Source organism: Zootoca vivipara, chromosome 16, assembly GCF_965207765.1.
Source record: "Zootoca vivipara chromosome 16, rZooViv2.hap1.1, whole genome shotgun sequence".
NCBI lineage: Eukaryota > Metazoa > Chordata > Lepidosauria > Squamata > Lacertidae > Zootoca > Zootoca vivipara.
The window spans coordinates 4,265,693-4,279,738 of NC_142599.1; the positions used below are offsets into that span (position 1 = coordinate 4,265,693).

The following is a 14,046-nucleotide window of genomic DNA, read 5'->3' on the forward strand; positions in this document are numbered from 1 at the left end:
GTTTTTACATGATTAGAATGTGTCCTTTTATTTAAAATGCATCTCTGGGTTATTTGTGGGGCATAGGAATTCATTCATATATATTTTTCAAAATATAGTCCGGCCCCCCCACAAGGTCTGAGGGACAGTGGACCGGCCCCCTGCTTTAAAAGTTTGCTGACCCCTGGTCAAGGGTCTGCACACTTCCCTATGTACACCATACACAGGGAACTGTTGGGGCCCATTTTCCACTTGACCTTGTTTTCTTTTTGAAGTGGGGGAGTGACCACATAGTGACTTTCGCCCTTGCAGTTTTCATGCCATAAATACTTTTGGTGGATTCGGGTTTATCAGATGCCACCTGCCTTGGTGTCTTTGGCAGCGGGATGTTTTGGTTTATCTTTCATGTATGTTTGCCCCTTTCCTGGGTGGCCAATTCTGAGGGTGGTGGAGCTATCATGAGAGCCCTCTCTGCAGAAAATAATGCCCAGGAAGGTCAGTAAGGAAGGAGGTGTTATCTATCTATCTATCTATCTATCTATCTATCTATCTATCTGTCAATCAGTAACCAGTAGAGAAGAAGGAAGGAGGAGGTCTTCCAGATACTTTAACTGGGTAATTTCCTCTGACTTCTTGCTCAGAATCAAGGCCCTAAAGAACTGTTCCTATAAAGTACCCAAAGTCTTCTGTGAGCTGTCAGCAAGTGCTGGTTTCTTCTGTGAGCTGCAAGTACTTAGCACTTGGCAAAGGTGCAGAAACAAATGGGGTTGGGGGGGGAGGAGAGGCGAACACTTTTCTCCCAAGATGACACGCTCCATTACTGTCTTGTCACTTTGAGTGGGATTGTAGCCTTTCTGAAGCTAATGCGATTAACCGTGAAGGCTGGTGCGTAACAATCTGATCTTTGCCTATTTCATGGCTGCTACTGTGACCCGGCTGAAGGTACATGCAGGGCCGTCTTAAGCACATCCGGTGCTGTGGCGCAAAGATACCTCCGGCGCCCCTCCCTTTCCGAGAATTTAGAACTTGGGGCCCAACTTGCGGACCACCTCGCAGCCCGGGGAGCCGCTGCCCACAAAAGACGCCACCAATGTGGCCGTGGCATGGCTGGCCAGACCGCCGGAATCTCATGCTCGCTTGCGAGGCTCCAGGGTGCCTCCTCCTCCTCCTCCGCTGCCTGACAACGACAGCCCGCTGCCGGCACTATCGCTGCTGCCTAGCGGCCCAAGGAGCAGGAGGCGGTTGCCACGCCACTGCCTGTGCCCCGGGGAGTGGTGGTGGTGGAGCGGCAGGCACCGGTGACACAAAGGAGGCCCTCAGGAGCCGCTTCCGCCACTGCCGCTACCGCCGCTCCCTCCGATGACAGCAGCTCGGCGGGTGGCAGCTGAGGGGATTCCTGTGGCAGAGGGAGAGGCGGTGGCAGTGTAGGAGCCATAGGGCTTAGTGGCTTGTTGCACACCGCCAACCATCTGACGGTGTGTATGGAAAGGGGAGGCTGCTGGCAAAGCCGCACAGCTCCCCCACTCGTTGGGGTGCCCCTGAGAGGCCTGGACCCTGGCGCAATGAGCCACTAGGCCCTATGGGAAAGACGCTTCTGGGTACATGGAAAGTTATGAGGGAACTATACTTAGGAACAGAGCAAGTGGCATAGGGCGAAAGCACAGGACTGAGATTTTTGTTTATACAGTTACATCATGTACATGTAGCACCCTAACAGAGGGTCCCTTCAGGCATCCTTTTCCTTGTTCATTCCTTGATTATTTGTTCTCACAATCCTTCTTTCAACATCGTTTGCAAAAGTTTGGGATTGGACGCACTGTTTCATTTTCAATCAGCGCATGCCCTATATAGCTTCTTGCTAAAATCCTGTAACTTATCATACCACAAATGTTTGAGAGGATGGGTTCCTTCTCCCACTTTTCTTAAGTCCTTCTATTAACCAGGATGCACAAAGCACATTCTCCTGTCCTGCAGATTATATAAGCATGCCCAAGAACATTTGATTAATCCACTAATGGCAAATCTACCGGCTAAATCTGCCCAATTCTATGCCAAGTTTCTACTAGACAATAAGATTCAAGTTGTGATTTTGGCCGTTGCCAAGTTTCTGTCTGAGGTGGTCAGGATCAATTTGTATTAGACAAAAGTCAGAAACAAGCATGTCTTATGTTCTGTCCTAGTAGTTGTGTGCTTTTAATGTATTCTATATGCACTGAATTTTGTATTGTGGGTCCTTGAAATGCAATAAAGAATTGTTGATAATGAATAGTCAGGTGGATTGTAGATGTTGCAGTGTAATATGAAACCAGACATGTGTGGAATTTGATTCACTTTGTGACTTCCCAAAAGCTTACCCTTCATTCCTCAAACAGGAGACCTCCTTAAGAGAGCGGGTGTCATTATTGAGCATAACACTTTGATAAAAGCTTTTAGGGATTTAATTTTTTAAAAAGCCTTTTCACACCATCTACTGAGAGGAGATGCACAGAAAACCCTTTACAGCTAAGCCTGTGAAGTTCAGTGAGGCAGTTGATCATTGATCATTGTTTTGGTGGTGCATCAAGGCACCTCTGCGGTGACCAACCAGGGCTCTGGGAAAGCTGGTCTAAGGCAGTGGTTTTCAAACTTTCTGCCCTCTTGAGACCATTTAAAAATTAAATGTAACCAGCATTTGCTGCTGTTGTTTTCAGTCCTCAAACTAAACTTAACAATATGTAATTGACGATTCCCCCTCCCCATTTGCACTGACATGAATGGTGCAGAATAATGCAATTAATTACATAGCATTATGCCAGAGCAGACAATTATGCGACGTTATGTGAAACAAACAATGCTGTTTTTGTTGGAAGATGCACTGCAGTGGAATAGAAACAGTGCTCTGCATGTGATGAATATGGAGCAGAATGGAAATCAATGCCTTCTTATATTCCTACATATGTTTCAAGTGGAATACTAACCCAACCTATCTGGTCTCTTCCTCAGCCCTCATGAACTGGGTGTGTACGTTGCAAAATTTCAGCATTAATCTATAGGTGTGGATTGCAGGGAAAGATTGATGGTGGTGTGTGAGTTACTTTATCGGGAAAGCTTGACCACCATTACTGAGTCTCTCAAAAAGATTCCAAGGAATCCTGGTGTTGCCTGCTACTAACTTCCCTCCAGGTTACCCCAAACTCCATGCCTTTTTACATGAGTGTTGGACAGAAGAAATCACTCAGGACTTGCTTAGTACTGATGGCCACATTCCTCTAATTCTTTCAGGTTGTGTATGGGTCTCTGTATATGATGTGCTGGAAGAGAGTGAACCCAAACAAAACTAATCTAGATTATACACATTTCATGCTTCTGCTTCAGCTGTCCATGGGGAGGAAGAAGGAACTATGAATAAAAGTACTGCTTAGTTCTTCTCCTCTCCTCACCAGCAGCTTCTACGTGCTTTGAAGTTTTAATTCATATCCGCAAGGACTAGCAATTTGCAGAGGAAAACTAAAAATTTGAGAATTTGATTTTTTTTCACACAGACAATTTATGGATTGGCCTGCCCAGGACAGCGCCAGACTCTAAATCAGGCATCCCCAAACTGCGGCCCTCCAGATGTTTTGGCCTACAACTCCCATGATCCCTAGCTAACAGGACCAGTGGCCAGGGATGATGGGAATTGTAGTCCAAAACATCTGGCGGGCCGGAGTTTGGGGATGCCTGCTCTAAATACATAGAGCCCCCTTTAAAGGTGTGCAGTGGTTTCCTTCCCTCTATTTTGACTTCCCAACAACATTATGAAGTGGGTTAGGCTGAGAGTGAGGGACCAGTAAGCTTCATGGGTGAGTGGGTCTACCAAGACCTAGTCCAACATCTTAACCTGTGAGTAGCTAATATTGTGTCTTCCAATGTTGCTGAACTACATCTCCCAGCATCCCCATTCACTGGTTATGTTGACTGAGACTGATGGGAGTTAGTGTCTAAGAAGGCCTGAACAGGCTATCCCTGTTCTAACTTTTTACACCACACTGGCTCTCACTGTGCACTTCTCCCCCCCCCCCCAAAACAAATTTACTTCCCTGCATTGTGACTAAGGACTGATGAGGTCTGATCTTCTGTATGTGTGTGTGTCCCTACTTTGGGAAACACGTAATTTGGAATTTATCTCAGATCTCTTTCAGTGCTGTGTAATGGTTCTAGTCCTGTGATTTTTAGGAAATAAATCTGTTGTTTTGGGCTGCATTCCAAAGTGTGATTCAGGAAGTACTTACCATTTGATTGATGACAGGTTTTTTTAAAAAAAGAACTTCATTCACAAAATTAAATGCACCTCTCTTTCTGTTTTCATTTCAGGGGGCATTGATGCATGAGCTTACTGTTATGTAAGCAGCCTCCAGGAAGCACCTCTGGCTTGCATTTCTGACCAGACAAAAGGGCTGCTTGGATTTCAAGATGCTTATAAAAGAGTATCGAATTCCACTTCCGATGAGTGTGGATGAATATAGGATTGCCCAGCTGTACATGATACAGGTTGGTTCATACAATTGTTGGCATGCTGTCCCAGAATAACAGATTGTATGGTAAAACCATAAATGCAATGCATTTTCTTTGAGCCAGTGTGTAATCAGAGCAATGCCAGGTTCTGAGGTACAGTGGTACCTCGACTTATGAAGACGATCCATTCCGCGGCCGTCTTCGTAAGTCGAAGTATCCGGTTGTTGAAGCACCCGTTCTGTGCATGCACAAAGTGCGATTTTGCACTTCTGCGCATGTGCATGCTGTGTGCGCCGCTTCTGCGCAGGTGCAGAATGCGCGTGCGCGGCGAAAAGACTTCCGGGGTTGTCGACTTCGGAAGTCAGAACCTTCGGAAGTCGAGTCGTTCGGATGTCGAGGTATGACTGTATGCAGAAATCTCTCTTACCTCTTGGCGACGGTGATTAACTGAGTGCATAAATTGATGAATGACTTTAAAAATAACCCATGAATGTGGCATAAGTTTAGCACACAGTTTCTCATGGAGTCTTGTTCATTTTTGCATGGCTTCACCCAAATACGTTTTTTAAAAAAGAAAAAATACTATGATTATTTCCTCTTATTTTTCTCTTCCCAGTTTCTCTAAGATGTTTAAATATGTTTTAAAATGTTTAAATGCTGCTAAGCAGGGAGGAAGTGATGCTACAAAGAGGAAGCTATGAAAAAAATAATGGGAGGCTCACAAACTTGTAAAGCAGAAGAGCGAGAAGGCAGGGAGGGAGACAGACTCAGTAGCTTGTGTGGGTAGGGATAGACGAATCAGCTTATTTCCATCCTGTATAATTTCCTCCTATTTTAAAAAACTGGTCTGTGTCCATGCAGTCAAGAAATATTTTTAAATGGTCCCACTCTGAGACCCAGGAAAGGCCGTGGAAGCAGTAAAGGAATGCAAGAAACAAGCAGGGGAAACAGGACAAAATAAGAAAAGCCAAATGTAGGCTGCAAACCGAAAAATTTCTAGAAAGGCGGAAAGATATTTTTCAGTGAAAGCCCATAAATTCAGCAGAAAGCAAGTATCAAGGCCCAAACCTCAATACAAGAACGAGAAACCAGCAGGCCGTAAACCATCAGAATATATACAGAAAGAGAGCTTTGACAATAGGACAAACCTTTGTTAGAATTAACTTGAAAGGAGCAGCACAAAAAAAAGAAAAGAAATATAGCTATCCATTGTCAGGAAACATTTTCTGCCAATATGACAACTTATATGGTTAACCGGAAAGGAGAAAAACAAAGTAAGCCCCTTTCCCCCTCTTCTTAGGAGATAACACCTTAAAAGGATAGCAGGGAAATAGCTCAATAACTTCTCCCCAGTCCCAACTTTCAGCTGGAACTTAGACCCAACCCACGCAGAGCTGTTGCAAAAACAGGCTCTCCCAGAATCACACAGAATACCAATCCCACTGATTGATCCCTGAAGATTCACATAAGGACACAGACGAGTTCACACAACCTATAGACTTCAACAACAAGAGCAGTACCACTACCTGATTCTTGGAAATCCACATAGGCACACAAACAAATTCACACAACCTATAGAATTCAACAGCAAAAGCAGTATTTTGTGACTAGCCACTGCAAACACAGACATACACATTAAAAAGTTTCAAAGCATGAACACACAGAACTATGAGATTACAAATCATAAGCTTCACACAGCAACAAAGAGTTTCAATATCCCACTTCAGCTAAAATCCAGTTAGCCCCTCAACCCTCAATTTCCCTCTTGGTTTACAATTTGGCCCACTAGCAGTACCTTACTGCCCTTGTGACCTTTCCAAAGTGGATCAGACCTTGCTTCCCATCAAAAGATGAGGTTCCCAAACACGAAGAATTTCATACCTTTCTTATCCTGGCTTGTTTGTTGCCGGGACTCTGTCTCCTCCTTAGAGTTGAAATGCAGGTTGGGCCTTCTTTATCCTCCACTTCTCCCCTGGTATTCCAGGAAATTTCCCTTGGCACGCACTTTGAAGAAAAATCCTCTGACTCGGCCGAAGTAGTAGAAGAGAAAAAATGTCCCAAATCGTCCTGCTTCAATCTTGGTACATCCGAACAGTCACAGCACCAAATGTTATAGGCCAAAAATGGTTTATCTTCTGAGTTAGGCCAATAAAATTCAGAGACAAGAGGAGTTAGGAGTCCATTTTGTTTATTGCAAAGCAATAAGCTACAGTCGAATCTTTTCGCAAAACTGCAACCCCACCCAACGTGGGGCAGTGGAATTTATAACATTTCAGACAAAGGATTTCATTTTAACCAATCATATAAATCATTACATCATTTCATATTTAATATTCAAATATTAACCAATCTAGTTCGTCATTACCTCATTTCATGTTTAGTACGCATGTGCAATAAGCATTGCTAACTAAACGTTGATTCTAACCATGATTTGTTACATTGTAAGTTAGTATGCGTGTTGGGAACCTGTGTTACGTATACCATGTAACAACTTATGTTCTAGCTTATGAATTGCATCTTTGTGATTGACGTATTAGCTGACCTTCTATCCCAATAGGGACGGTATCTTTGCTGAATCATCAGTTTCTTTAAAGCATCAGGTTACCATAACTGTTCTAATATAAGCATATCCCAAGATTTATGGGGATTTACATTATCACCTTAATTGTGGCCCTTTGGGGGCACTGCTGCAGTTTGTTTCCAGGCACAATTCAAAGTGCTGGTTATGATCCTTTATGGCTTAGCTCCAAGCTATTGGAAAGACTGTATTCCCTTATATGAGCATTCTCAGACTTTGAAATCTTTGGGCGAGGCCCTTCTTTCGGCCCTGTCACCCTCACAGGCTCACTTGTTGGGGACACAGGAGAGGGCCTTCCCAGTGTTTGCTCTCAGACTTTGAAACTCCCGCCCTAGAGAAGTTAGACTGGCTCCCTCCTTGGGATGGACTGCTGTTAATGAGGGTGACTGGTGCTGTGAGTGAGTGAGTGAGTGAGTGAGTGAGTGTAAATCATTGTTCCCTCCCATATTTTTAGCTGTCCTTTTATCTGTAAGTCGCCTTGAGGGAGAAAGATGGGGTATAAATAAACATAGAAAAATAGTAACAGTTATAATGTGCAGTCCCTTCCTGAGGAGAAAAAGCTGGCTGCCCCCCTCTGCTTGTAAGGACAAACATTTTTTCCATGCAAAGTCCTTGTAAAAATCATTTTGGTGGTTGGCTTTGACTGGCTTGCAGCATGCCAGTTGGCTGATAGCTATGCACATGTTGTTATAGACCTTTGTAAGGCTAATACTAGCCTTAGGCATACTTAAGGCTTCTTTGCACGATTAAAATTTAGAGGTTATTATCCTAAGGTAGCGCCCTCTGCCGACACAAACCACTAATTCTGGGGTGTTCCAGTTACACTGCCTTTCTGATTACCTTGCATTATTTAGTTGCCTGACTCTCTTCATGCAATTATGAAAATTCCACCCACACAAATTTGTTCACATGAGCCTTAATTTGGGCTTGGAGCCAGAGCCTCCTGATATTTCCCTGAAGTGGACTGCAGTCCACAAAATGTTATGCTACAGTGAAATTTTTAGTCTTTAAGGTGCCGCAAGGCTTTTTAGGTTTGTTTGCTGCAGCAGACTCACACACTACTGGAAATCCGCTTACCTCTCTCAAGGTGTGGTGGCATTGAGGCTGGTGACACCTCTCCCAAGGCATCCCAATGTGGCTGCCTCTGCCAGACGATCCTGGCCGTTGGGGAGCCAGAAAGGTTCGCACATAGCAGGAGGTTTGAATGTAGCCTGCCTGCCAAAGTGGCCAATGGTAGGCAGGCTTGGGGGTGGGCATTCCTGGAGGGGCGGAACTGACTGACCTGCAGGCTTCACTCAGGTCCACTTTTCAGGTATTTAAACAGGCCTGCCCAGGCCTTGGCAAACAGATTGTCATTGGATCTTCCGCCCACCCTCCCTTTGTATTCTGCTCTCTATATTCGTTGTCACAGCTGTGAGCAGTTTTAGGCACTGGGTAAGCCTTAGTCATGGTTGGAGGGGAGCTTACAAGCCTCTGCCTGCTGCTCCAAGAGAAGAGGCATCCCGTTAAAGGGATCATGGAGGAGATGCTTCTGTCCAGGTGCCCAGGTAGTGGCTAGGGCAATAGTCCTAATAACCTCAAGGTGGTGATCAAGGGGCTCAGATTATGATTGCTGGGTCCGGTACTGTTCATGTGGGGAGAAGCAGCCCTTGAAGTATTGGGGTCCTGAACTGCATAAGTTGTTTTCGGTCAAAACCAGCACTTTGAATTTAGCTTAGAAACTAATTGATAGCTAGTGCAATAATCTTAGAATTAGTGTTATATGCTCAGATGGTCCTGCCCCAATCCACAATCTGGCTGCTGAATTCTGCACCTACAGAAGTTTCTGAAGCATCTTCAAAGTTGCACTATGTACGCATTGCAGCAGTCCAACCTAGACAATACCAGAGCATAGACTTTTAGATAGTCTCTGTCCCTATAGGACAGGCTTCCTCAACCTCCAAATGTTTTTGGCCTACAACTCCTGTTCTAAGCAAAAATCTGCTCTTATTCCCTTATTGGGTTCTCCATCGGTCGGAGAATATATAACAGAGGCCAACCAGAGAAGTTTGAGAAGCAAAGCCTTTATTTGCTGTTGCAACAGGGTCCCTCCCCTCACGCAGGAGAACAAGGAAGGAACCCAGAACAAAAGAGAACCTCCACTTTTATCAGTTTCCCCATCACCAAGAAACGCCCCCAATACATCATTCCTACATCACAGCTATGTAATCAATACCTCACAAAAAAGGAGGGTTCAAGGTAGAAATCTGAGCACTTTTGACACCTCTCCTAGTCCTCCTATCACCCCTCCCAGGTGTGAATTCCTAAACACAAAAAGAAATTAACATTTTTATAAGAGTTGATCACTGTCTTTTGTTCAGAGGAGTCTTCCATTGTGAATGAGATACCACAGACAGCGAATTATGGCTCCCAAGTTGCTAGTCATGTGGAAATGTGCGCATATGCTGATCCTTAAGCCTTCCTTAAGGCAGGGTTGAGTCCAAGTGGGAGGGGTGCGCGTCTCTGGAGTGGAGCAGAGGCAAAGAAGGTGGTGTTGCGAGGGATTCTGGTTAACTGCAGCTGTCAGGTTCGGTCACCCCTCTCTGTTCATTAGTAATGGTGCCCTGCAACCCCCCCAATATTATTTTATAACAACTCCCATGATCCCTGTTTAGCAGGACCAGTGGTCAGGGATGATGGGAATTGTAGTCTCAAAAACATCTGGAGGGACGAGGTTGAGGAAGCCTGCTTTAGGGGATCAGCTGAGCCACCAGGCAAAGCTTATGGAAGGCACTCTGCTACTGAGGCCACTTGAGACACATGCCTGTCAAGTCTCTGCTTAAAGACCTCCTTCTTGACAGAGGCTTGACAGGCATATGTCAAGAATGCTTTGATGGTTTTCCTGCTTGGCAGGGGTTGGACTGGATGGCCTTGTGGTCTCTTCCAACTCTATGATTCTATGAGCCTTAGTGACAATAATGGATCCAGAGGTATTCCTAAGCTACGTACCTTCTCCTTCAGAAGGAGTGTAATGCCATCCACAGTAGTCCACATCTGTACCATCTGGTCTAGAAAACTACCCACTAACAGTGTCTCAGTCATTTCTGAATTAGGCTTCAGTTTATTGGCTCTAATGCATTCCATAAACAAGGCAAAGCATCAGTCTAGCACATCCACTGACACCTGCACACGTAAAGAAGTGTCACCAGCATTTTTGCTGACAGCGTACTCAAAAACTGCTGATGATTCCACTCATAGATAGATATTAACAGCATGGGAGATAGTACTGAATCCTGTGAGACCTCACATTGAAGGCACATGGGGCTAAACAATATTCCTCAAGCCCTGTCATCTAAAAATGACCGGAACTATCACAAAGCAGTGCTGTCCCATCCTAACTCAAACAGCCATTCCAGAAGAAAACCATGGTCAATGGTATTGAAAGCTGCTGAGAGATGAAGGAGAATTAACAAGGGCAAATACACACCCTGATGGGCTTTATAAAGGACTGTTGCCGCTGCTGCTGCTGGGCAGAGAGGGCTCCATTTTGTTTTGTTTTTTTGTTTAAATTCCTGTTATTTTTTACCTATGTTATTTTAAACTGTATTAAGGATGTATTCTTAGTTTTAGATTTTGATTTATGTCAAAATTGTTTTCTATTAGGTTGTGTATTTTTTGATGTGGTTTATGTATTTTTTGTGACTTTTGTAATTGTACTATTGCTGTATTGTTTTGATATTCGACTGGAAGCCGCCCAGAGTGGCTGGGGAGACTCAGCCAGATGGGCGGGGTACAAATAAAAAAATATTATTATATATTATTATTATATTAGATTTTCTGAATCCAGGAAGGATTTCTTAAGGAGTTGTCTTACCACTGCCTCTTTTAAGCAGGAAGGGACCACCGCCTCTCTGGCTCAGCTGGCTGCCCCCTCTGTGCTAGTTTTTTCAGCTCTGAGGTTCAAAGGTCAAGAGCACTGGTGGTTACCCAGACCAAACCAAACCAAACACCTTTTCCATGCCCTTCAAGCCTTACTAACACATCTAACACAGCAGGACTAGACAGTACTTTGGACACCTCTTGAAACTCATCTGCTAGAGTAGTAGAGACAAGGTCAGGGGGCGCAAGCAATTCCCCCCCCCCCAAATGCTTTGTTAACCAAGTTCCTTGGGGCCTTTCCCTTGAAGTACTTCATGGTAATGAAGCTTGGATTTTATCTGAACAGCACTGGAAGCCAAGAGAAATACCGTAATGTTCCTGTGCTGCTTCTGGTTTAAATTTAAAATAGTGTGTTGTAAATGCACAAAATGGGTGGAGGGCCATAAAGAAGTATGGAATTGGTCCTCTGTTCTGTATCACTTTGCTGTTTCTGTTCTAGAGGGTGTGTGCAATGAATCATCTTGTGTCTCTCACTTTCATGCATCCTTTCTTCTCCTGGAATCCCCTGCTGAGGTTTCAAGTGCCCAAAAGCTGAGGTTGGATTAATTGTAAGCTGTGAAGTGCTTGTCACTGCCTTCCCCCACCTCTCCCCAATTCCTTTCCCCTAGAGCAGGCATGTCAAACCTGCGGCCCTCCAGATGTTTTGGACTACAATTCCCATCTTCCCCAACCACTGGTCCTGCTAGCTAGGGATCATGGGAGTTGTAGGCCAAAACATCTGGAGGGCCGCAGGTTTGACATGCCTGCCCTAGAGCTTTCATCACCTTGGCTGCCTGTTGTCCTGGTGGTTTGGCATTCTGCAATGAACACATAACAGCTTCCATCAATTAGAATTGAATTTACATTACAGCAGTGGACTTAATGTACCCTGGATTTGCTTGCAGATCAGCAGATGTGAACTTGACTTCGTTGTCTTTATTAGATTTTAGACTCCATCAATACCAACTTTTTCCCATCAGGTGCCTTTTTAGTACAAATGCAGTGTTAGAGAATTTGGTTTGGTAGTTTTTTTGCCCTCATTTGCAGTGGAGCATTATGGACACTTGCTTGTGGTTTATTGTTTTCTTAACTTACAAGCCACGCTTGGAAACCGAATTTGAACTTTAAGACAGTTTATAATTTAAAACAGTATTAAATATCAGAATAGTTAAATAGTTAAATAGAATAGTTAAAATACTAAAATTACTAAATAAAACACAATAAATTAAAAAATAGAACCAGTAACAGAGGGAAATATTTAAATTAACTGTACAATTCTAAAGCATTAGCAGTTAAAAAGAAGAGTGAGCCTCCCCTACTGCCACACAGCTAATGCTTTAGAATTGTACAAAGGAGTAGTTTATAATGCAATTGTATGTTGCGGTTACTTCATTTGTATCTTTTTATTACTTCATATCCAATTCAAAGCTGTTTACTATTTCCCCCTTATGTTCTCATTTAATTAATTCTTACTGCATGAGTTTATGTCAATCCTGTTTTAAGATATTTACAACATATCTTCAGATAATCAATAAATTTCCCCCATTAGATTTTTGTGGGTTCTTGGCAAGGAGGCCTTAACTGTGTTGGGGAGATAAATAATGGTGGAAGCAGTACATGTGCCCAGCCTTCACTGTTCCTGGCAACTGTATGAACTGGCACAGCGGCGCTGCTTGAAGCATTGTCTGTGTGTTTGCCACAGAGACAGACTGGGCATATTTAAAGAGTATTCTCTCTCTCTTAAGTTTGATACAGTTGGATGCAATTTTGAATTAAGATAGACTGGACATTTCAACTCTGTTCTAATTTTAACCACTGATTTCAAAACTGCACCAGTTTTCTTCTCATGTAATGGCAGAGGGCTTCCTAGTACAGTGGATGCTCGGGTTGCAAACGTGATCCGCGTGGGAGGCACGTTTGCAACCTGCAGCATTCACAACCCGCAGTGCCATGTCTGCACTCGCACGGTTCACGATTTGGCCCTTCTGCACATGCACAAAGCACAATTGAGCGCTTCTGCGCATGCGTGAGCATCAAAACCCGGAAGTAACCCGTTCCGGTACTTCCGGGTTCGGCGCGGTGCACAACCCGAAAACTCACAACCTGAAGCATCTGTAATCCAAGGTATGACTGTAGTTCATATTTGTTCCTCCCCTTTTAAGGAGCATTACCTTTAGAGTTAATGCCTCCTCTAATTGATATCCTAGGAAACAGCTGAGCTGTTTCTCAAGGACCCATTTCTAGTCCTTATGTACCTAGTATGAGAAAGTGGTGGAATAATGACTGATGAATCCCCTTCCATAATATCTCATAGCCTAATATTTTCATGATATTCTGCATTTTTCTGCTCCTGCTCCACAAAGTTGGATGCCAGTGCCCACAGAGTGCAAGGTCAGTGCTCACAGAGTACAAACCTGAGGCAGTGCAAGGTCAGGACATGAAACAAATTCCACTAACTAGGCTTGACATGCAGCAGCATCCGAACATTTTTGGATTTCAACTCCTTTCAGTCCCAGCCAGCACAGTAAATTACCAACATCACTTGGAGATAGGGAGATTCATTGTGCATTCAAATCTAGATTTATCAAGCATTCACTTTTCAGAACAATCTGAGAATTGAAACACCATCAGCCTTCAAAATGTGCACTTATTCAAATTTTGTGATGCATTTTCCCAATCAAACACTGCTTACAAAAGTGCACATATTGGAGAAAATGTGCATGAAAATGAATAAATGAGTAGGGGGGAAGCATATTAGGAGATATCTCTTTCAAAATGTATTATTTAGACAAAAATGTATTTATTAGGAGAATTTTCATGAGGATTCTTTTTTAAGTTCACAAATTCCTACATAAATCTGGAGAACTGAATGCAAGGTTGGAGAAATGAGAAATGGAGAGAAGTGAAATTGGCTGATCCATCTATCCCTATCTAGAGGGTTCTATGTTAGTTATCCCTGTATTCGACAAGGCGGGGGGAGCTGGACACACAACTGTAATTTCCTGTGGTAACAGCATGTTAAGGGGATAATGGCTAACATTTGCTTTCTCCCTCTGTCTTTATTCCTATAATGATGGTTATGTTGTTATCAACCTATTCCAGTCATAATTGTGGTAACA

The 14,046-nt window shown here is 43.7% G+C and overlaps 1 protein-coding gene across 15 annotated transcripts in view; it reads left to right on the forward strand.

Moving 5' to 3' along the window:
• Nucleotides 1-14,046, forward strand: part of PITPNM2 (phosphatidylinositol transfer protein membrane associated 2) — a 213,112-nt gene that overhangs the window by 107,256 nt on the left and 91,810 nt on the right. For 14 of the 15 annotated variants that reach the window (XM_035098032.3, XM_035098047.3, XM_035098045.3 and 11 more), the window contains one exon: nucleotides 4,312-4,488. The exons of the other annotated variant lie outside the window; for it this stretch is intronic. In XM_035098032.3, coding sequence (XP_034953923.3) covers nucleotides 4,411-4,488 — 78 coding nt within the window. In that variant the 5' untranslated portion in view covers nucleotides 4,312-4,410. The remainder of the gene's footprint in view (nucleotides 1-4,311; nucleotides 4,489-14,046) is intronic. 15 annotated transcript variants of the gene reach the window in all.